The sequence below is a fragment of the Tinamus guttatus genome, unplaced genomic scaffold (genome assembly GCF_059628265.1).
Source record: "Tinamus guttatus ecotype Peru unplaced genomic scaffold, ASM5962826v1 Tinamus_guttatus_pri_ptg000106l, whole genome shotgun sequence".
Classification (NCBI taxonomy): Eukaryota; Metazoa; Chordata; class Aves; order Tinamiformes; family Tinamidae; genus Tinamus; species Tinamus guttatus.
The window spans coordinates 258,002-277,102 of NW_028288640.1; the positions used below are offsets into that span (position 1 = coordinate 258,002).

The 19,101-nt window shown below is 51.8% G+C and overlaps 2 protein-coding genes across 2 annotated transcripts; both read left to right on the plus strand.

The window, feature by feature from the left end:
- Nucleotides 1-818: 818 nt before the first annotated feature.
- Nucleotides 819-11,583, plus strand: LOC148595381 (olfactory receptor 14J1-like). Its single transcript, XM_088520934.1, has 2 exons — nucleotides 819-1,400; nucleotides 11,242-11,583. The coding sequence occupies exons 1-2, from the start codon at nucleotides 819-821 to the stop codon at nucleotides 11,581-11,583; spliced, it is 924 nt and encodes a 307-aa protein (XP_088377060.1).
- On the plus strand, nucleotides 4,757-5,758 carry LOC148595382 (olfactory receptor 14J1-like). The gene has a single exon (XM_088520920.1). The coding sequence runs from the start codon at nucleotides 4,838-4,840 to the stop codon at nucleotides 5,756-5,758; it is 921 nt and encodes a 306-aa protein (XP_088377046.1). The 5' UTR covers nucleotides 4,757-4,837.
- Nucleotides 11,584-19,101: the final 7,518 nt, after the last annotated feature.

Genomic DNA, 19,101 nt, shown 5'->3' on the forward strand with positions numbered 1-19,101 from the left:
TGAAGAATCTGTTACAGAGACTGAGAGCAGCATGAAAAAATGATTTGGAAACTGCATATGGGCAGTTGAAAAGAGCCCTGCATATTCTTGGCTAGAAGTGGAGCTTGGAGACCTCCCTCAGGTGCTCTGAGAAAGGGAGAGAAGTTGGAGATCGGAGGTTGTGAAACTGGACTTGTCTGCTCTTAGGAGGGGCTGGGTTCTTTCTAGGGCAACTGATTAGGGTGATCATCCTGCACCTCAATGAGGTTTGGGCACACAACAGCTGCAATCAAGGCTAATAGGCAGAGGAGCGCTCCTCACTCTGCATAACGAGATTATAAATCCATTTTCTCATGATTCCCAGTAGAAACGCTGAAAATTTCTGCCTCTGAGGAACACTCTGCAGACGTGAGAGGGGCATCCCAAAGAAAATACATGTCAAAATAAATGTTAAAAATACCCAAATTGTACGCTCAATACACATTCATTAGCAGTAGTGCTGTAGATACTGAAAAGCCCTTTAACAAATCAGGGGGATTTCACCTGAAAAATTGTGAATCTCAGAGCTCATCACCCCTCTTCTCTCCTTCCCACTACTGTAGGGCTGGACAGACATCTCTGGAGCCCATGGGGAGATGCCCCTGGTCCTCACAGCACATTCAGCCATCTCACACTGAGGCTCAAGGAAGGGAGCTGCAAAAAGATCTCCATGAAGAGAGGCAATATGGGCAGTATATTAGAACTGGAACAGGTCCAGAGATATTTAACCTTAAAACTCTGGGATAACTGCCCAATATCTTTTCTTTTTTGAACAATCCACAGAGCCTGGAGAGAATGAAATGTCCAACAGCAGCTCCCTCAACGAGTTCCTCCTCCTGGCATTCGCAGACACGCGGGAGCTGCAGTTCTTGCACTTCTCGCTCTTCCTGGCCATCTACCTGGCTGCCCTCCTGGCCAATGGCCTCATCATCACAGCCGTAGCCTGCGACCACCGCCTCCACACCCCCATGTACTTCTTCCTCCTCAACCTCTCCCTCCTCGACCTGGGCTCCATCTCCACAACTGTTCCCAAATCCATGGCCAATTCCCTGTGGAACACCAGGGCCATTTCCTATTTGGAATGTGCTGCCCAGATCTTCTTCTTCTTCTTCTTGTTTTCAGCAGAGTTTTCTCTCCTCACAGTCATGGCCTATGACCGCTACGTTGCCATCTGCAGACCCCTGCACTATGGGACCATCATGGACAGCAGAGCTTGTGTCAAAATGGCAGCAGCTGCCTGGGCCTGTGGTTTCCTCCATGCTCTCATGCACACTGGGAACACATTTTCCCTACCTCTCTGCCAAGGCAATGTGGTGGAGCAGTTCTTCTGTGAAATCCCCCAGATCCTCAAGCTCTCCTGCTCACACTCCTACCTCAGGGAAGTTGGGCTTCTTGTTTTTAGTACCTCTTTACTCTTTGGGTGTTTCACTTTCATTGTGGTGTCCTATGTGCAGATCTTCAGAGCTGTGCTGAGGATCCCCTCTGAGCAGGGCCGGCACAAAGCCCTTTCCATGTGCCTCCCACACCTGACTGTGGTCTCCTTGTTTGTCATTCCTGTATTGTTTGCCTATCTGAAGCCTCCCTCCATCTCCTCCCCACTTCTAGATATGGTTGTGTCCATTCTGTACTCTGTGGTGCCTCCAGCCTTGAATCCCCTCATCTACAGCATGAGGAACAAGGAGCTCAAGGAGGCACTGAAGAAACTCATCCAGTGGGTACAAGGTCAATGATAACAACTGTTTCATTCAGTCACCAGGATATCTGGCATCAAGGCTGTATTTTATCCATTTCTTTCTTTTTTACTTCTCTTTTACATCCATCTTAAAATAATAAATACTAAAATAAAGATGCCTAGTTTTTGTCACATCTGCACAGGAATCTCTCATTTAGCACTTAAACATAGACCATGATAAAGCAGGAAGCCAGGCTTCCCCCTTCACTAGCAGAGAGGGGAGATTCTCTGAGTCGCTTCTTTGAGCTCCCTTGGATGTGCCCAGTGCAGGGAGGAGAGTTTCCCTCTGCAGCGTCTTTTCCAGCACTGACGCCAAGGGACCTCTGGGGTACAGAGTCACGGCGGGACAAGGGCAGGTGGGCAGAGACCAGGGGTCCAGTGTTGTTTAGGAGATCTCAGCTCTCGTGCCTATGGTTAGAGTGTGATCTCAAATCTCTCTAATATGACAGAAATGGCAACCAAGGGTCACCACAGGTTTCCATGGTTCCATGCAAAGCTCCAACACACAAAACTGAACATGAGTGAATTGAAGGAAAGTCTAGAGGCCGCCTCCCCATGGCAGTTCGGCTGGGAGGCAATTGCCTGGTGACACCAGGTGACATCTGAAGAGATAGGGTTGTCCCAGGCACGGGCCAGTGTCTATTGCTCTGATAGAGCAAATGTGATACTCACATCTTTCTAGAATGCCTGGTCAGGGCCCGGTGGGCATCTTCCTTGGCCATCCGAAATAGCACTAGATGCTCACTAGTGTTAGAGCCACACTCACTAGGAAGCTGAGACACATGGAGATGTTGACAATGTAAACTGTGACCGTAATTCATTTCAACTTGTTGTGGGAGCAACCTTCACAGCCCTTGACACAGTGAGTCTCTGGCTGCAGGGCAATGCTGCTGATCTTCCTGGAGGGCTCTTCTGAACTCAGTTCATGTAATTATGGATTGAGATTTTAAAGGTCTCTCTCCTGGAGTATGCAGGGTTTAGCAGGAGGAGGAGACACTTCAGAGCAGGGATTCCCTGCCACACGCTCACAGGGACAGGGCATCCTGCTCCTTTCTCGCAGGGAAGACACAGGGGTGTGAAGATGCGCTCTGCACCCAGCTCTGCATGGGCTGTGATTGAGAGCAGCATCCCCCAGGCCCAGGGTGCTGTGTGCCCGGGACAGGGACTCTGCAGCCTGCGAGGGGCAGCACTGCCCAGGGTGCTCCCCACAGCGCTGCGGGGAAGCGCTGCGTGGGGAGACAGACACCCGTCAGGGCAGGTTCGTTCTGCTGCTAAGAGGCTGCTGCAGAGTGAAGTCTGCTCACAGCTCCAGCTCATACACAGGGCATGTGTGAGGGGTCCTTCACAGGAGAAGATCAAGAGAAGCGCTGCTTGGAAGGGAAGGAGCTTTCCTTCATGTCTCTGCTCTTTCAGTCCCCTTATTATGGCAAGGAGAATGAAGGAACGAGTTTTCTATTTTGACAAGGCAGTGGGAGTCCTAAACCTTCTCTCTGAAAGATTAATAGGTGTGTGAGAAACCTCAGCAAGCTGCTTCATCCCCCCTTAGTCTAGGGGCAGCATCAATATCATCTTTCTGGCCTGCTAGGACTTTCTGTAACCTCCTTCTTAGGACCTGCAACTGCAGAGCTTCCCTTGGACATTGCCCAGAGGTTTGTGCAGGGCAGAGCTGAGCACAGATAGGGTCATATGGGATCTGTGAGCAGGGACAAGACCCAGGGACAGAGGAAGGGCTGCCGGCAGGGACAGCTGCAGGCAGCAGAGATGGGCAGGGAAGGGGCAGGAAGTGCAGGGCAGGAGCCGCCTCCTCTGCAGCCAGACCTGGGCGATCTCTCCTGCCATGGGACCATCTCCAGCCTCCCCATCAAGGGACTAAGGTGTCCCCCTCTGTGAGGTGACATACCCATCTGGTAAGGTGAAGGTTTTCCAGAATGCCTCCCTGTCCCTCTCCCTTCCTCCACGCAGCACATTGAAGGTCTTGCTCCTTAATTCTTCTCCTGTCCATGCTGCTCCTGTTCTTGCTCTCAGCTTTCCGTGGTTGAGTGTTTTCAGTTGCACTTCAGACATTGATGCTGCAAGGTGTGGAACAGAGGGGTCTGAATGGGAATGAGGTTCTTCCCAAGCCCTCCCTGTAGAGCTGCAGGAAAAGCAGTCCCTGGGTCTGGGAATTGAGCTGAATCTCCCTTAAGGAGAGCCCATCTTCAGTGTTGCCAGTCCTTTGGCTCTTGCCCTGTGGTGTCCTGCCAGGTTGCCCCCTTCCCTCCAGAAAGGCTCTGCTGTCTCATGGCCATTCTGTGATACCTGGGTGACCCGTGAGGAAGCTGCAGAGATGCTGAGGGTATGGAGGTGGTGGTGGGAGGCTGTTCAGGAGCAGATGAAATGGGCCCTGTGTGTCTTTGGCCAGGAGTGTGGAGCCCTCCCTTAGCTGTATGGAGACAGGGTGAGAAAGGCAGAGATGGGCACTTGGAAAGTGCACTGCTCTGCTCTCAGCAGGGCCTGTCTCCTTTTAGGGCACCATATGAGCACGATCACGCTCTAGCTCAAGGAGAGCGGTGCACAGGACATCTGGGAATGAAACTTAACAGGCAAACGAGATGTCCCGACTCTGCACATAAGTGACTGTGGATGCATTCCTCTAAGGACTCAGAGTTGAAATGTGAAGGATTTGTCCTTTAGGGAACACTCCCGAGGAGTGACAAGGAGATCTCAAAGAAACTGAAAATTACTGTTCCTCAAACCTCTTTGCTTACCCTTGGGAGTAAAGATGCTGAAAAGCTCATCTACATCTTGAATGGATCTCACCTGCCAGAAAAGGTAAAACATCCAAAAGTGTGGCCGCCGTTCCCCACTTCCCACTACTGTTCAGCACAGACTGCTCTCGAGTTGAGGTCTCTGCTCCTCACAGCACACTCAACCAGTGAAAATGGAGCTCAAGCAAAGGGACTGCACTAAGACACTCTTACTAAAGAGAGGCAGTGGTGGGCAGTGTCATATAAGAAATGACTTTGGAATTTTATTTCTTGTAAAGTCCCTCCTAACTTTTCATTGTTTTCTGTTCCTTAGACAGGCCCACATAACTGCAGGGAGCTGATGTCCAACAGCAGCTCCTTCAATGACTTCCTGCTCCTGCCATTTGCAGACACGCGGGAGCTGCAGCTCTTGCACTTCTCGCTCTTCCTGGCCATCTACCTGGCTGCCCTCCTGGCCAACGGCCTCATCATCACAGCTGTAGCCTGCGACCACCGCCTCCACACCCCTATGTACTTCTTCCTCCTCAATCTGTCTGTCCTTGACCTAGGCTCTATCTCCATAACCATGCCCACATCCATGGCCAATTCCCTGAGGGACTCAAGAGTCATTTCCTATTTGGGGTGTGCTGCCCAGGTCTTTTTCTTCTTTTTTTTAGTAACAGCAGAGTATTTTCTCCTCACAGTCATGGCCTATGACCGCTTTGTGGCCATCTGCAAACCTCTGCACTACGGGACCCTCATGAGCTGCAGAGCTTGTGTCAAAATGGCAGCAGCTGCCTGGGCCAGTGGCTTTCTCCATGCTCTCCTGCACACTGGGGACACATTTTCCCTACCCCTCTGCCAAGGCAATGTGGTGGAGCAGTTCTTCTGTGAGATCCCCCAGATCCTCAAGCTCTCCTGCTCACACTCCTACCTCAGGGAAGCTGGGATTATTGTGGTTAGTGGCTGTTTGTTCTTCGGGTGTTTCACTTTCATTGTGGTGTCCTACGTGCAGATCTTCAGAGCTGTGCTGAGGATCCCGTCAGAGCAGGGCCGGCACAAAGCCTTTTCCACCTGCCTCCCACATCTGGCTGTGGTCTCCCTGTTTCTCAGCACGGCAGCATTTGCCTACCTGAAGCCCCCTTCCATCTCTTCCCCAGTTCTGGATCTGGTAGTGACTGTTCTGTATTCGGTTGTGCCTCCATCATTGAACCCCTTCATCTACAGCATGAAGAATAATGAGCTCAAGGAAGCCCTGAGGAAACTCATCCAGTGGGTCTAACCTCAACATCAATACCTCTACCCAGAAAATTTGCATCAAGGGTTCATGTTGTGCCATTATTTATTTCTTACTTTTTTTTTGTTTTTCCCTGTAGCATTCCTGTAAAGGAAAATGAATGTTCTGGTTCATGTCACTTGTCCTCAGGAATCTCTCATTTCAATCTGACTCTTAGGCATTTTGAAGTTCCACTGAGTCTCTTTCCCACCCTGACAAGCAGCAGTTGTGGCAGGGCCAGGGCTCTCATGCTGTGCTGGGCAGCAGGGTGGGCCTGGAGGGACTGTAGGCAGCCAGGGAGTGGATCTGCTGGGAACAAGGGAGAAAGAGAGGGATCAGCCTCATCGCAGGGCCTCCTGCTCCTGTCAGGGAGCTTCTGCCCTTGTCCTTGGAGTTGTCCTGCAGGGCCCAGGCTCTGATGGACGCTGCTCATGTGCTCCCCAATGCCGCTCTTTGGAGCCACATCGCAGAGCCAGGAGGAGGAGAGATTTCCCCTCATGTCCTGGAAGGCTGTCCTCTCCTTACCCCACAGGGATTTCCCAAAACCATTCTTTCAGGAACATCTCCAGATGGTGCCAAAGGCTGTGAAATGTCTCAAAGAGAGCCTTGGAGAGGTGCCTTCTGCACCCCTGCACCATCAGGTCTCTTCTCTGGGCAGTCCAGTGTGGGAATCTAGGACTTGAGAGTGATCCAGGGCAGGATCAACGTCCTGTGGTCTGTAACAGCACAAAGTGTGGCTGCACGTTGAGATGCTTTGAGGAGCCTCAAAACCCATATCTACAGTCGGTGGCACCTTCAGTAGCAGAAGGATGGAGGACTGGACAGGACAGGACACAGCCTTTGTCCTCGAGGCACCACTGGAGAATCTCTTTTTACAAAACTCCTCAGAGGGGTTTCTTAGACTGTGGTGCTCAAGATAGAGATGAGACATCAGAAAGGAGCCAATATGCCCTTCAACACATTATCTCGAGAGCTTTATTTGGGGGTGATGGCTCTTGCCGTGCTAGGTAGCAATGCTGACTGTAGCATACAAACATGATGCTGCATGCAAAAATTGTGTGCAAGTTTAAAAATGAGGATTTTTTTTTCAATTATTGCACTGATGATACTTTAGAGTCATCTTTAAAACTTACTTTAACAGGGATATATTTAGTTTGTGCAAGGTTGACCATGCCAAAACAGAGCATTTCCTTGAAGCTGCTCCCCCGACGTTCCACACCAGTTGAAAGAGGATGACACCTCCAGGAGTGACGGGCTCTGTGCAGAGAGTGAGGGGTGGCAGGGACAGCAGTGGGCAGGGGAGCTTTTATGAGTGCTGGGCTCTGAGTGGGACAAAGAAACATCCTATTTAGTGCTATAGGCCTGAATATAACAGAAATGTTTAGAAAATGTCTTTAAAAACAAATCTAGAAAGAAATTAAGAGAAAGAATTAAAGCAAAAAAAATCATTTGTTATACTTTACGCCTTTATTCGTTGTTGTGTTTTAGTACACTAGACTTCGGCAGGATCATTTGTTCTTGAAAAGGGAAGTGATTTTCAGAAGTGGGTGGGCTGCAGTCCCAGCGTCCTGCACAGCTGGTGCCATTCCAGGTGCCGTGGGCCCCTGTCCCCAGCCTCCCTCTGCAGCTCTGAGGGGCTCTGCTCTCCCACAGGTCCCTGCGAGAGCTCTCAGGCCCACGCAGGTCACTCAGAGACACTGGGACATCTCCAAGTCCCGCTGGGTGCTGGTGCTCGGACACTTGAGCTCTGCCTGCAGAGATGAAGGGCTGTTTTGAATGTTTTCCAGTGATGAAAGAGTGGAAATCCTCAGGAACTTGCTGAATCTGCTGTGAAGAACTATTTATCTGCCCTTGCTTTTTAATGTCCACTGCTCTCTCCATTGGGCTGTAGAGGAAATCTCTGTGATCGCCCCCATATTTTCTATGCCTTGAATACATTAATCATTTCCGCAGCCCCTCTGGGCAGCCCCTCTCCCAGCACAGCACTCACCCCCACTCCAGGCATGTTCTGCCCCTGGGGGTCTCCTGTGCTCCATGGTGGCTCCATAGCCCCTTCCAGGAGGATGGGCATCTGCCCCAGCTCTGTAATGAGTGGGACTGTCCTCAGCAGATCCCTCCTGAGCACTCACCCTCTCCAGGGGCCTGGGTACAACAAGTGGCAGCTGAATCCGGTCCTCTTTCCCTAACACAGCAACATGGCTGCACAGCCCTCTGGTGTATCAGCCAAGCCTCCCGCATTTGTATCATCACAGAATTTGCTAGGAGTGCACTCTGTTCCTTCTTGCAGGTTACTGATAGAGAAGTTGATTGGACCCAGTACTACTCCCTGGGGGGCACAGCTGGCTCCAGGCCCCCAATAGACTCTGTGCAAATGTCTGGGCACAAGTAGGAAAACCTGAGAGAACCTGGGGTCTTTTCCTAGCAACTACTAAAGAAAGGCAGAGTTTCCTCACAGCTCCTGCCCATGCAGAGGTGCTAGAAATCCGAGGCATGTATCATGGCCTTGCAGGCCTACTTCAGTGTCACTGAATCAATTGTCCGAAATGAATTACAGTCACAGTTTACATTGTTAACATCTCCACGTGTCTCAGCTTCCTAGTGAGTGTGGCTCTAGCACTAGTGAGCATCTAGTGCTATTTCAGATGGCCAAGGAAGATGCCCACCGGGCCCTGACCAGGCATTCTAGAAAGATGGGAGTATCACATTTGCTCTATCAGAGCAATAGACACTAGCCCGTGCCTGGGACAACCCTCTCTCTTCAGATGTCACCTGGTGTCACTAGGCAATTGACTCCCACCCTGCATCTGATGTGGTTACAGCAGAAGCTTAGATGAGGACCTCCCATGCAGTCTTCGTTGGAGTTCATCCTTCAGCTTGGGAAAGGGGAATCCCACAACCTTTATGTTCGTGGAGTTCTGGGCAGGGAGCTGAATCCCACTGCATGCCAGGGGCTTCTAAACCAGCATGACATGTCCATATTGACAGATTGGAATCAATATCTGAATCATGGTTAGATGAACTCCCTTCTTGTCTCCCTTCTATCTAGGTGTCCTGTCTAGCTAAGAGATGTGTATGAGGGCTTTCAGAGCAGGATATTTCCAACTCTGGCAAATAAGAGGTGGAAAATTTCTGATGAGAGCAATTGCCCTTCTAGCATAAGTCTTCCTTCAGTACTTAGAGATGGAACATCAGGGAGTGTTGAAGTCTATTCTAGTGATAATTTCCCAGAAGTAATGAGCACAAGGGATAGAGAAATTGTTGAATTCAGCTGGGACTCTACTTCTGAGCCCCTGCTCAGAAGCAGCATCTGGAGACAGAAGCAGTTTGTGGCAGCACTGCCCAGAGACAGCCGAGTGCAGGAGCAGCTCCTGTGCCAAGAGCAGCAGGGCTGCGGGCACTGCCTGCTGCTGCGGACAGGGGAGGAGAGAAGGCAGCGAGAGGGGAACGGCAGTGTGGAGCGGGAGGACAGAGCAGAGCTGTTGTGGGAGCAACCTTCACAGCCCTTGACACGGTGAGTCTGGCTGCAGGGCAATGCTGCTGATCTTCCTGGAGGGCTCTTCTGAACTCAATGCATGTAATTATGGATTGAGATTTTAAAGGTCTCTCTCCTGGAGTATGCAGGGTTTAGGAGGAGGAGGAGATGCTTCAGAGCAGGGATTCCCTGCCACATGCTCACATGGACAGGGCATCCTGCTCCCTTCTCCGAGGGAAGACACAGGGGTGTGAAGCTGCGCTCTGCACCCAGCTCTGCATGGGCTGTGATTGAGAGCAGCATCCCCCAGGCCCAGGGTGCTGTGTGCCCGGGACAGTGACTCTGCAGCCCGCGAGGGGCAGCACTGCCCAGGGTGCTCCCCACAGCGCTGCGGGGAAGCGCTGCGTGGGGAGACAGACACCCGTGAGGGCAGGTTCATTCTGCTGCTAGGAGGCTGCTGCAGAGTGAAGTCTGCTCACAGCTCCAGCTCATACACAGGGCATGTGCGAGGGGTCCTTTACAGGAGCAAGATCAGAAGGGCCACTTGAAAGGGAAGGATCTTTCCTTCCTCTCTCTGCTCTTTCAGCCTCCTTAAAATTGCAGGGGGAATGAAGAAACAAGCTTTCTGTTTTGGCAGGGAACTGGGAGTCCTAGATCTTCATGCCTAGAGATTCATAGGTCTGTGAGAAGCCTCAGCAAGCTGCTTCATGCCTACCTTAGCCTACAGGTAGCATCCATATCGTCTTTGTGGACTGATAGGACCTAAAGTGACTGACTCGTTAGGATGTGCAACTGCAGAGCTGCCCCTGGACATTGCCCAGAGGTTTCTGCAGGGCAGAACTGAGCACACAGAGGGTGATACGATATGGGATCTGTGAGCAATAGCAGGGACAGGACACTGGGATAGAGGAAGAGCTGGTGGCAGGGACAGCTGCAGGCAGCAGAGATGGGCAGGGAAGGGGCAGGGGGTGCAGGGCAGGAGCCTCCTCCTCTGCAGCCAGACCTGCAGCAGAGGAGAGGGGCACCTCTCCTGCCACAGGTCATTGCCTGGAACAATTTATGGAACAATTCCATAAAACTATGTTCCTCAAACCCCTTTGTGTAGTCTTGGGAGTAAAGATACTGAAAAGCCTGTCTACATCTTGAGTGGATTTCACCTGACATAGAAGGTGAATGTCCAAGCGTGCCTCAGTTCCTGCTACTGTACGGCATAACAGACTCCCTGGAGTTCCCGTGTTGATGTCCCTGCTTCTCACAACAAACAGTGCAAAATGGAGTTCAAGCAAAGCAACTGCACTAAGATACTCTTACTAAAGGGAGGTAATGGAGGACGGTATCAGACAACTGAATGACTTCACGGCATTTTTCTTCAAAAGTTTCTCTTAACTTCTCCATATCTTCTATTCTTTAGACAGTCCCATGTGACTGGAAGGAACTAATGTCCAACAGCAGCTCACTCATCGAGTTCCTCCTCCTGCCATTCGCAGTCACGCGACAGCTGCAGCTCTTGCACTTCTCGCTCTTCCTGGCCATCTACCTGGCTGCCCTCCTGGCCAACGGCCTCATCATCACAGCTGTAGCCTGCGACCACCGCCTCCACACCCCCATGTACTTCTTCCTCCTCAACCTCTCCCTCCTCGACCTTGGCTGCATCTCCACCACTGTCCCCAAATCAATGCACAATTCTTTGTGGAACAACAGGGTCATTTCATACTTGGAATGTGCTGGGCAGGTCTTTTTCTTCCTTTTTTTCATATCAGCAGAGTATTATCTCCTCACAGTCATGGCCTATGATCGCTATGTTGCCATCTGCAGACCCCTGCACTACGGGACTCTGCTGGGCAGCAGGGCTTGTGTCAGAATGGCAGCAGCTGCCTGGGTCACTGGTTTCCTCAATGCTCTCCTGTACACTGGGAACACATTTTCTCTACCACTCTGCCAAGGTAATGTGGTGCAGCAGTTCTTCTGTGAGATGCCCCAGATCCTCAGAATCTCCTGCTCAGACTCCTACCTCAAGGAAGTTGGTCTTCTTGTGGTTACTGGATGTTTAGTCTTTGGGTGTTTCATTTTCATTGTGGTGTCCTACGTGCAGATCTTGGCTGCTGTGCTGAGAATCCCCTCAGAGCAGGGCCGGCACAAAGCCTTTTCCATGTGCCTCCCGCACCTGGTCGTGGTCTCCCTGTTTCTCAGCACTGCTCTGTTTGCCTACCTGAAGCCCCCCTCCATCTCCTCCCCATCTCTGGATCTGGTGCTGGCTGTTCTGTACTCGGAGGTGCCTCCAGCAGTCAACCCCCTCATCTACAGCATGAGAAATAAGGAGCTCAAGGATGCCATTAGGAAACTCATCCAATTGTTCTAACATCAGCAATATCTGTACTGGGAGATTTGGCATCCAGGATATGTGTTGTTTTTTTGATTTATTTCTTACTTTTGTTCTGTTACATTCCTGCAAAGGAAAATAAATTTTCTGTTTTGTGCCATTTGTCCTGAAGAATCTCTCATGTAAATCTGACTCTTAGCCATGTTCAATTCCAACTGAGTCTGTGTCCCACCGTGACAAGCAGCAGTTGCTGGAGGGGCTGCAGGGCCGGTCTCATGCAGTGCTGGGCAGCAGGGTGGGTATGGAGGGACTGCAGGCAGACAGGGATGGGACCTGCTGGGCACAAGAGCTAGGGAGACAGGGAGTCACTGACCTCATTATGGGGCCTCCTGCCCCTTGTCCTTGCGCTTGCCCTGACTGATGCTGTGGACATGGCTGAGCTGGGTCCTGACCTGGTCGTGTCACCATTCTGCGGAGATGACTTCCCATCTCCAGCTCGACTCGGCCCTCCTAGTAGTTTGGAAAGTCTTGGCAAGGGAAGCTGGAACTGAGCAGGTCCCAGAGAGGGCTCTAGATACCAAAGCTGTCTGTATGTACAGGGCAGAAAATTTCCTGACAAACAGTTTAAAGGCATGAGAAGAGCTTCAGATTCAGGGTGCCTACCCAGGAAGGCTGCATGCAGAGTCCTATGTGCATGAAGCAAGAGCAGCCACATTGGTCTGAGCTTACAATGCCCAGGATGCAGGCAGGGCCAGTAGTGCTGGGATCTACGGACAGAAGATGCCATCCTCCAGTGCTCAAACAAGAGGAGCAGGGCAGGTTTTTGGATGGTAACGGGGGTCAGGCGGACTCCAGCAGTGGCCAGATAAGACTGGAGGGCTCCAACCAGCCCTGCTCTGTGTAGGAGGTTGGACTGGAAAACTCCAGGGGTCCCTTCCCACAGCAACTTCTCTGCAACTCCGTGATTTCTTACTCCTTAGCCACAGATCCAGAAGCACCAGAAGCTCACTCTGCGATGGAAGCCCAAGAAGGTCCTGCTGCTCCTACCCTTGAGCAGGTATCCACCCAACACACAGGGTCCATCTGGCCACAGAGGCATCACCCGTCCAGTGCCCTGGCCAACACAGGCGATTGCAGGGTCTGTTCCTCTCATCACCGCTGCTGCTGTGCCCACGTCAAACCCTCCTGCTGGCAGATGATCTCAAGGCCCAAGGCAGCTCCAGCTCCTCCAGGACTGTTCTGGAGCCATTCAGGATTGGGCTGAGGTGGGTCTGGCACCACCAGGTGGGTGGGAGAGGGCAGCCCCCTCTGCCACGCTGGGGTTGGGGCTGGGCACAGCTTTTCCCTGGGAGCTCCCTGCGGAGCCGCTCCAGGGGATCCTCCACCTCTGCCCTGGCAGCAGCACCAGCGCTCAGGGTGCTGGGGTGGGAGTGCACAGAGGGCAGGAGGGGACGGGCTGCCCCGGGGGAGCATCGAGCCCTGCTCTGTGCATGCAGGGATGGACAGAGGAAATGCAGAGCTCGGCTGGAGCTGGAAAGAGCGAGGGGAGGGGAGGGCAACGCGGAGGCCTCCTGCCAGCACATCCACAGCACAAGGAAGGAGGGAGGGAAATGGGGGCTGCTGCTCAGCGGGGTCAGGTCTAGGGCAGCCGAGGAGCCGGTCCCTGCCCACCCCAGGCTGTGCCCCACACAGGGCTCCGCAGGCAGCTGGGCTGCAGGACCTGCTGGGCTCTGCTGCACAAGAGAGGTCGTGCAAGCCTGGCCTGTTCCTCTCCCTTGGGATATGGGGACCTGCAGGAGGATGGAGCTGGCCAGGGACCGCCCCACAGCTGGATGGGAACTCGGGTGTGGGACAGTACGAATGGGATTCCCATTAACCTGTCTTTACAACACGCTCGTTGCCACCACACTGAGCATCCCCAGCTGCCAGAAAGGAATACGATGAAAACAGCTCCAGACCCCTTTTTTATTTCTTTCTTAAATTTTGTTTTTTATAACCTCTGTTGAGCTCAGCCACGTCCACAATCTCTCTTCCCAACACACGCTGGTCTGGCTCACCCAGGGAGACATTCACTCTCTTTTGATTAATATGGTCAAAGGCATTTGTGCAACCACTGGATCTGCTCAGCTGCAAGATGGTCAACTGCTCCACTCAAGTGGTCTTGCAGCTCATCTAAAACAAGGGCCACCCTACAGTCCCACCCTTTAGCTTTCCTTGCAAGAACTGTGGTCCATCACACCCTATCTTCTTCCCAGAACCTCCTTCCATTGCAGAAATTTATTGGTCGCTTCTGAAGGAAATTTATATTATACTCTAGTTTGACAGGAAACAACATGCAAGGCCATGTACCCCGTGAGCAGGATATCTCAGCTGACCTTCCACAGGCCCGCTCTTCTTATAAAATAGAAGTGCTGCAAAGAAACCAGTCTAATCCAACCAGCGGTACAAAAGTTGTGCAAAGGTTACACTAGAAGTGCAAAATCAGCTGCAATGGCCAATTTCAGGTCTGCACTGAATGAACTCACACCGTAACATGGCAAAGGGATTGGCAGAACCAAGAATCGTGGATGGATCTGATTCCTCATGTAAAATAATGGATATGTAAAAATTTACCCCTGCTTAAAAGTTAGACAGAAAAATTCTCAGGATCCTTCTTGTGCTCCTAGCCAAGAGGCACCTTCTTCCTAGTAATCATATGTAGCAACTAAGAAATATGATTCCTTCTGCTTAAAAAGTGCTCTGGGGCCTAAAGAAGGAAACCTCTGACCTGTCCCAGATTGTCTTACATGTGACTTGGACAAAAAGAGCAACCCCCAGGAGAAATCCATATTGAGGCTAACCAAAGCATCTCGTCGCATGGGCACGCTTTGCACTGTTTCATCCCACATGCCTTGGATCCTGGCTTTGAAAAATGCCCAGCCTGAAAGTACCCCTGAAGTCCTGGTTCCCTCACAAAACACCAAATCTCTACGCAACCCTCAAAGTCCTGGTTTCTTGCACAGCTCTGCCCAGTGCAGAGGCCTGTTGGTGCAGGGGAGCAGAAAGGGCTTCTCCAGTGCCCCACTGAAAATAATTCACATCCTTTGGTACCATCTGGAGACATTCCTGAAGGATTTATCAGCAAGTTCTGGATAACAACAGGGCTGAAGGGAGGGGACTCTTTTCCAGGACTCTTCTCTGCCTGACTGGGCCATCTCCATGGCAGTGACCTACAGAACCCCTGATGACACGAGCTGCCCTCCTCCTTTGAACATCCTCTCTTAAAGTATTTATAAACACTGATAAGATCCCCTCTCCAACCAGGACACCACTGGCCTTCTCCGCCACAGGAGCCAGCACATGCCGGCTCATGGACAACTTCTTGGCCACCAGGATGCACAGCTCCTTCTCCACATAGCTGAATTCCAGCAGGTCAACCCCCACCTGTCCTGGTGCCTGGAGTTATTCCTCCCCACATGCTGCTCTTCAGTGTGTTGAACTTCATGAGGTTCATCTACACGCAGCTCTCCAGCCTCTCCAAGTCCCTCTCAATGCCTGCACAGCCCTGCCAAGCACCACCACTCCTCCCAGTCTTATATTCTCAGCAAACCTGCTGCACTCTGTCCCTTCATGCAGGTCAATAATGAATAGACTGGAAAGGACTGGACCTCTGGGGAAGACTGCTAGCTACAGGCCTCCAGCTAGGCTCTGTGCCACTGAATCACCTGCCCAGATGGAGGTGACCTCACAGGTGCAAACCCACCACATCCCTGCTGCTGCCTGTGGCCTTCAGAGACAGCAGCTTCCTCAACCCCCTTCCCCACACAGGAACCACTGCTGCCCTCTCAGCTCCTCTCACCACAGAGACCCCCCACCCACCGCCCACGCCTGCCTGCCTGCTGCCGGCCAATCAGGCACTCACAAAGACATGACGTCACAGCGCCGTCCCGCCCAGCTCTCTGGCCCTGCCCTCCAGGGCAGCAATGGCCTCCCCAGCCCTTCCCCGCCAGGAGCCCAGCCCGGGCTCAGCAGCTGCTCCGCGGAGATGATCTCAGCAGCGCAGAGCCCCGCAGGGCCCAGCTGCTGCCCAATGAGGCGCTGCGGGAGCGGTGACCTCACAGTCACCAGGCAGAGCCAGCCCTGCTGCTGCCCAATCAGCTCTGCCCGCAGAGAGGACCTCCCAAGCAGCAGCCACGCCCTCTCCCTGCAGCTGGCCTATCGGGGGCTGCGGCAGCAGTGACCTCCTCGTGCCCAGCGCAGCCATTGGCTGTGAGGCCCTGCGGGGCTCCTGGCTGTGCTGGGGGCTGTGCGGGGCCGGGGCAGGGAGGGGAGCCCAGCTCGGGGCTGCTGGTGCTGGGGGTGCTGGTGTGGGTGCCTGGGGGGCTGTGTGAGCTGCTGTGTTGGGCTCAGCCAGCACTGCCCACCTCGGCGTGGGGGAGAAGAGGGGCAGCCAGTGCCAGGGAAACCTGCCCTGGATTCTCTCCTTCTGCCCCCAGCACCCACACAAGGGTTGGAGCTGCCCCACGGGAGCCCTGGGGCTCGGGGAAGCCCCAGCCCCAGGAGTCCTGGCTGCCACATTGTCCCCAAGCAAGGTGGGACCCTCAGGCTGGACTCCTGTGGCAGCCTCCGTCCCTGAGCAGCCACTGCCACAGCCCGGGATCCACAGGGGTCTTTGCAGTGACAGTTTCTGTGTGACACCTCAGGAAGGAGCTCCCGAAGCTGGGAGCCTTGTTGGAGAGCAGCAGGATCACTGGGAACAAGAATTGAGGTCAACGCGGTGGGTGTTGATCCAGCAGTCTCCATCTCACTCATCAGTCCCCATTTCATTTGACTCAATCAGCAGTTTGTGAGATGAGCAGCTCCCTGCTCTGCAGCTGATGAAGCTGGTGAATATCCCTGCAACCTCCCGTCATGCTCTTCCTCATCTCCGCTTAGTCCTGGGGACCATCTTAAAGAAGAAAACCCCCATCTCCCTGGAGTCCTGCCAGAGATGTGACTTTCCAAGTCACTGCCAAAGGAAGGACTTCTTTGGGTTGCTTATTCAGTCTGTGGCAGCTCATCAGTGATGCTGTGAGCCCAGCTCTTCATGCTGGGAGTCTTGGCCCATTCTCTCCCCTGTCTCCTATGCGTCTACCTAAGTCTCCCATTCCCACATGTCCTGTTTAAAGTGACAATTTCAAACATCCTCTTAGAACACCTTGCGGACACATTGTGACTCCTCCTGAAACTCTATTCACTCAGAGACCCAGCGGCTGGTTTGCCCTTTAGGGAGGTTAAAGCTTGCTCTGTCTCTCTGTAGTCTGCCCCATTAGCCAAGTCCCAACTGTAGGTATGGCTTGTATGGACTTAGCATACGTTCAAAGAGTGTCATTATTTTCCACGAAACTATACTTTGCTCTTTTTTGTTTGCTTGTAACTAAAACAAGATCCTCCTATGCCTGTTTGCAGACAGTTGTCTAAGTAAAGCAGGTGAGAATTGGGGCAGGTGAGCTATAACATTCAATGCAGACTTTGGTGGACTAAGGCTGGCTTTCAGCAAGAGTGACTTAAATTCCCAAGAGGCTGATGAGAGAAATGGTAGAGCTGGGGAGATGGGGAGGAAGATTGTGCATACAGTGCCTCATTTCTGGGACACGGCTTTTCCTGCCTTTCCTAACTTTATTAGGAGTCGCTCTGGATGGCTGTGAATTGACAGTGTGCTATCACCTCTTCATTGGAATAATAATGCAAAACCTTAAAAAGATGAAATACTTGTATATGATTGTTGTCTTCATCTTTAAGCTACACTCCCCAAACCTCTTCAATTAGCTATGGTCACTTGAAGGAAATTGCAAAGAGAGTCCTAATTTATCAAAGCTTTTTGTTTTTTAATGAGCTCCATGCACTACTTGGAGCTGAGTCCATGAACTGCAGCTTTGAAAGGAGATTGAAGAAATCACTGAAGAAGTCAAAATCAGAAGGAAACCCTAAAGTTTTGTAGAGCATTAATGGATCCCACTGAGGCCATGAACTACAACAACTCACCAGGGGCTGATTAAAGCTAAAAAATATAATCATTGGTAATAGTTAGCTAGAGGAAAAACTCATGTGGCTCTCATGCCGAATACCTTTGATGTGTTTTATCAAGGAAAATGGCAGAGCACAGGCGGAGAAACCCTGGGAAGGGAGAATCTTTCCTCCATGTATTGCCCACATCCTCCCTGGCATCAGTGTTTGGGTGAGGGTGTGCAGTGCTGAGTGCAGGACAAACACACGACACCTCCCAGGGTCCCCAGAAGGATAAAGGGGGCAAAGAAGTCCTGATGATTCCTGATAGGCCTCAGTGACAGACACAACAGCCATAGTCAAGAGGATAAAGACCTCCATTCTGCTGGGGCCTTGGCAGCGCTCTTGGCCATCTCTACCACAGGTCATCCTAGACCTGCTCCTGTGTCTCTGCAGACTATGGACACCCAATCTGCTTCCCCACCAATTCTCACAAGAGGTTCTCCTTCCCTTCCTTGATGGCTTTTCCATCCTCAGTGGCTGTTTCTTGAAACACAAAGCCATGGGTGGTGACAGACTCGCTCTGGGTGCCCTGTAGCACCACTGCTCTACCCTTCAAGTGATATTTCTTCATCCTATTGCCCAATGTGAGCTTCCCAAGCTGTATATTGGTTCTGTTTCCTCTTTTCATGCTGCTTCCCACTACCAAGGAAATCTCTTGGCAGCCCCACAATGTGGGGATGAATATAACCTGGTGTGTCACGACAGAGTGGAACATGAGGAACTGAAGTGCCAGGGCCTGAACGACAGGCCCAAGTCGGGGCTGACTTAGAGATGAATACGGCACTGCCTTTGCAGTACACAACACACACCTGTAGAATTGCTCATGCCAGCTTGCACGGAGGCTTATTAAACTGTAGATTTTTTAAGCTCTCGTGCGGCTGTTTTTGACCTTGAAGGGAACCCTCCCATCTGAGGCCTGGGCTCTGACCAGATCCCCATCCCACATGATAGGGAAAGTATGCCACATCAGATGTTACCGCTCACAAACAAAATGCAAGTTATCATGATTTGCTGATTTGGCTCTATAAAAGATGGACACTCTTGCCACGATGTTGGAGACCTCACGGGTGGATGCACCACGTAAGACCTCCCAGTTGCTGGGAAGGTTCTCCAAATCCTCGCCACAACAGGGATTCCCCAGTGACTGCGGATCTGGATGACAGTAACATATTTAGGCAATTGGTGATGTATCTTTTAATCATTATTCTCTTTCTCATATAGTAATGGTTAGGTGCATTACCTTGCCTATTTTGTCTGTTGCTAAACCTGAGTGTGTAATAAGCTTATTTTGTTAGATGTATCATTCTGTACTGCCTTAATAGTGAAATAAGACCATTCTTTCCAGTCGTGTCTGGTTCTTTCCATCGTGCTGTCTGCCCCAGTCAATTGGCAAAACACCGTGTTCTTTGCAGATGCCCATTGCAGCTCTCAGGATGCAAGGTTGGCCTCTGATTTTCAGCCTTGCAGGGCACAGTATTTCTGAAGGTAGCTGTACTTCTGGTCTGGTGCTGCTTCCTGCAGTTGGTCACC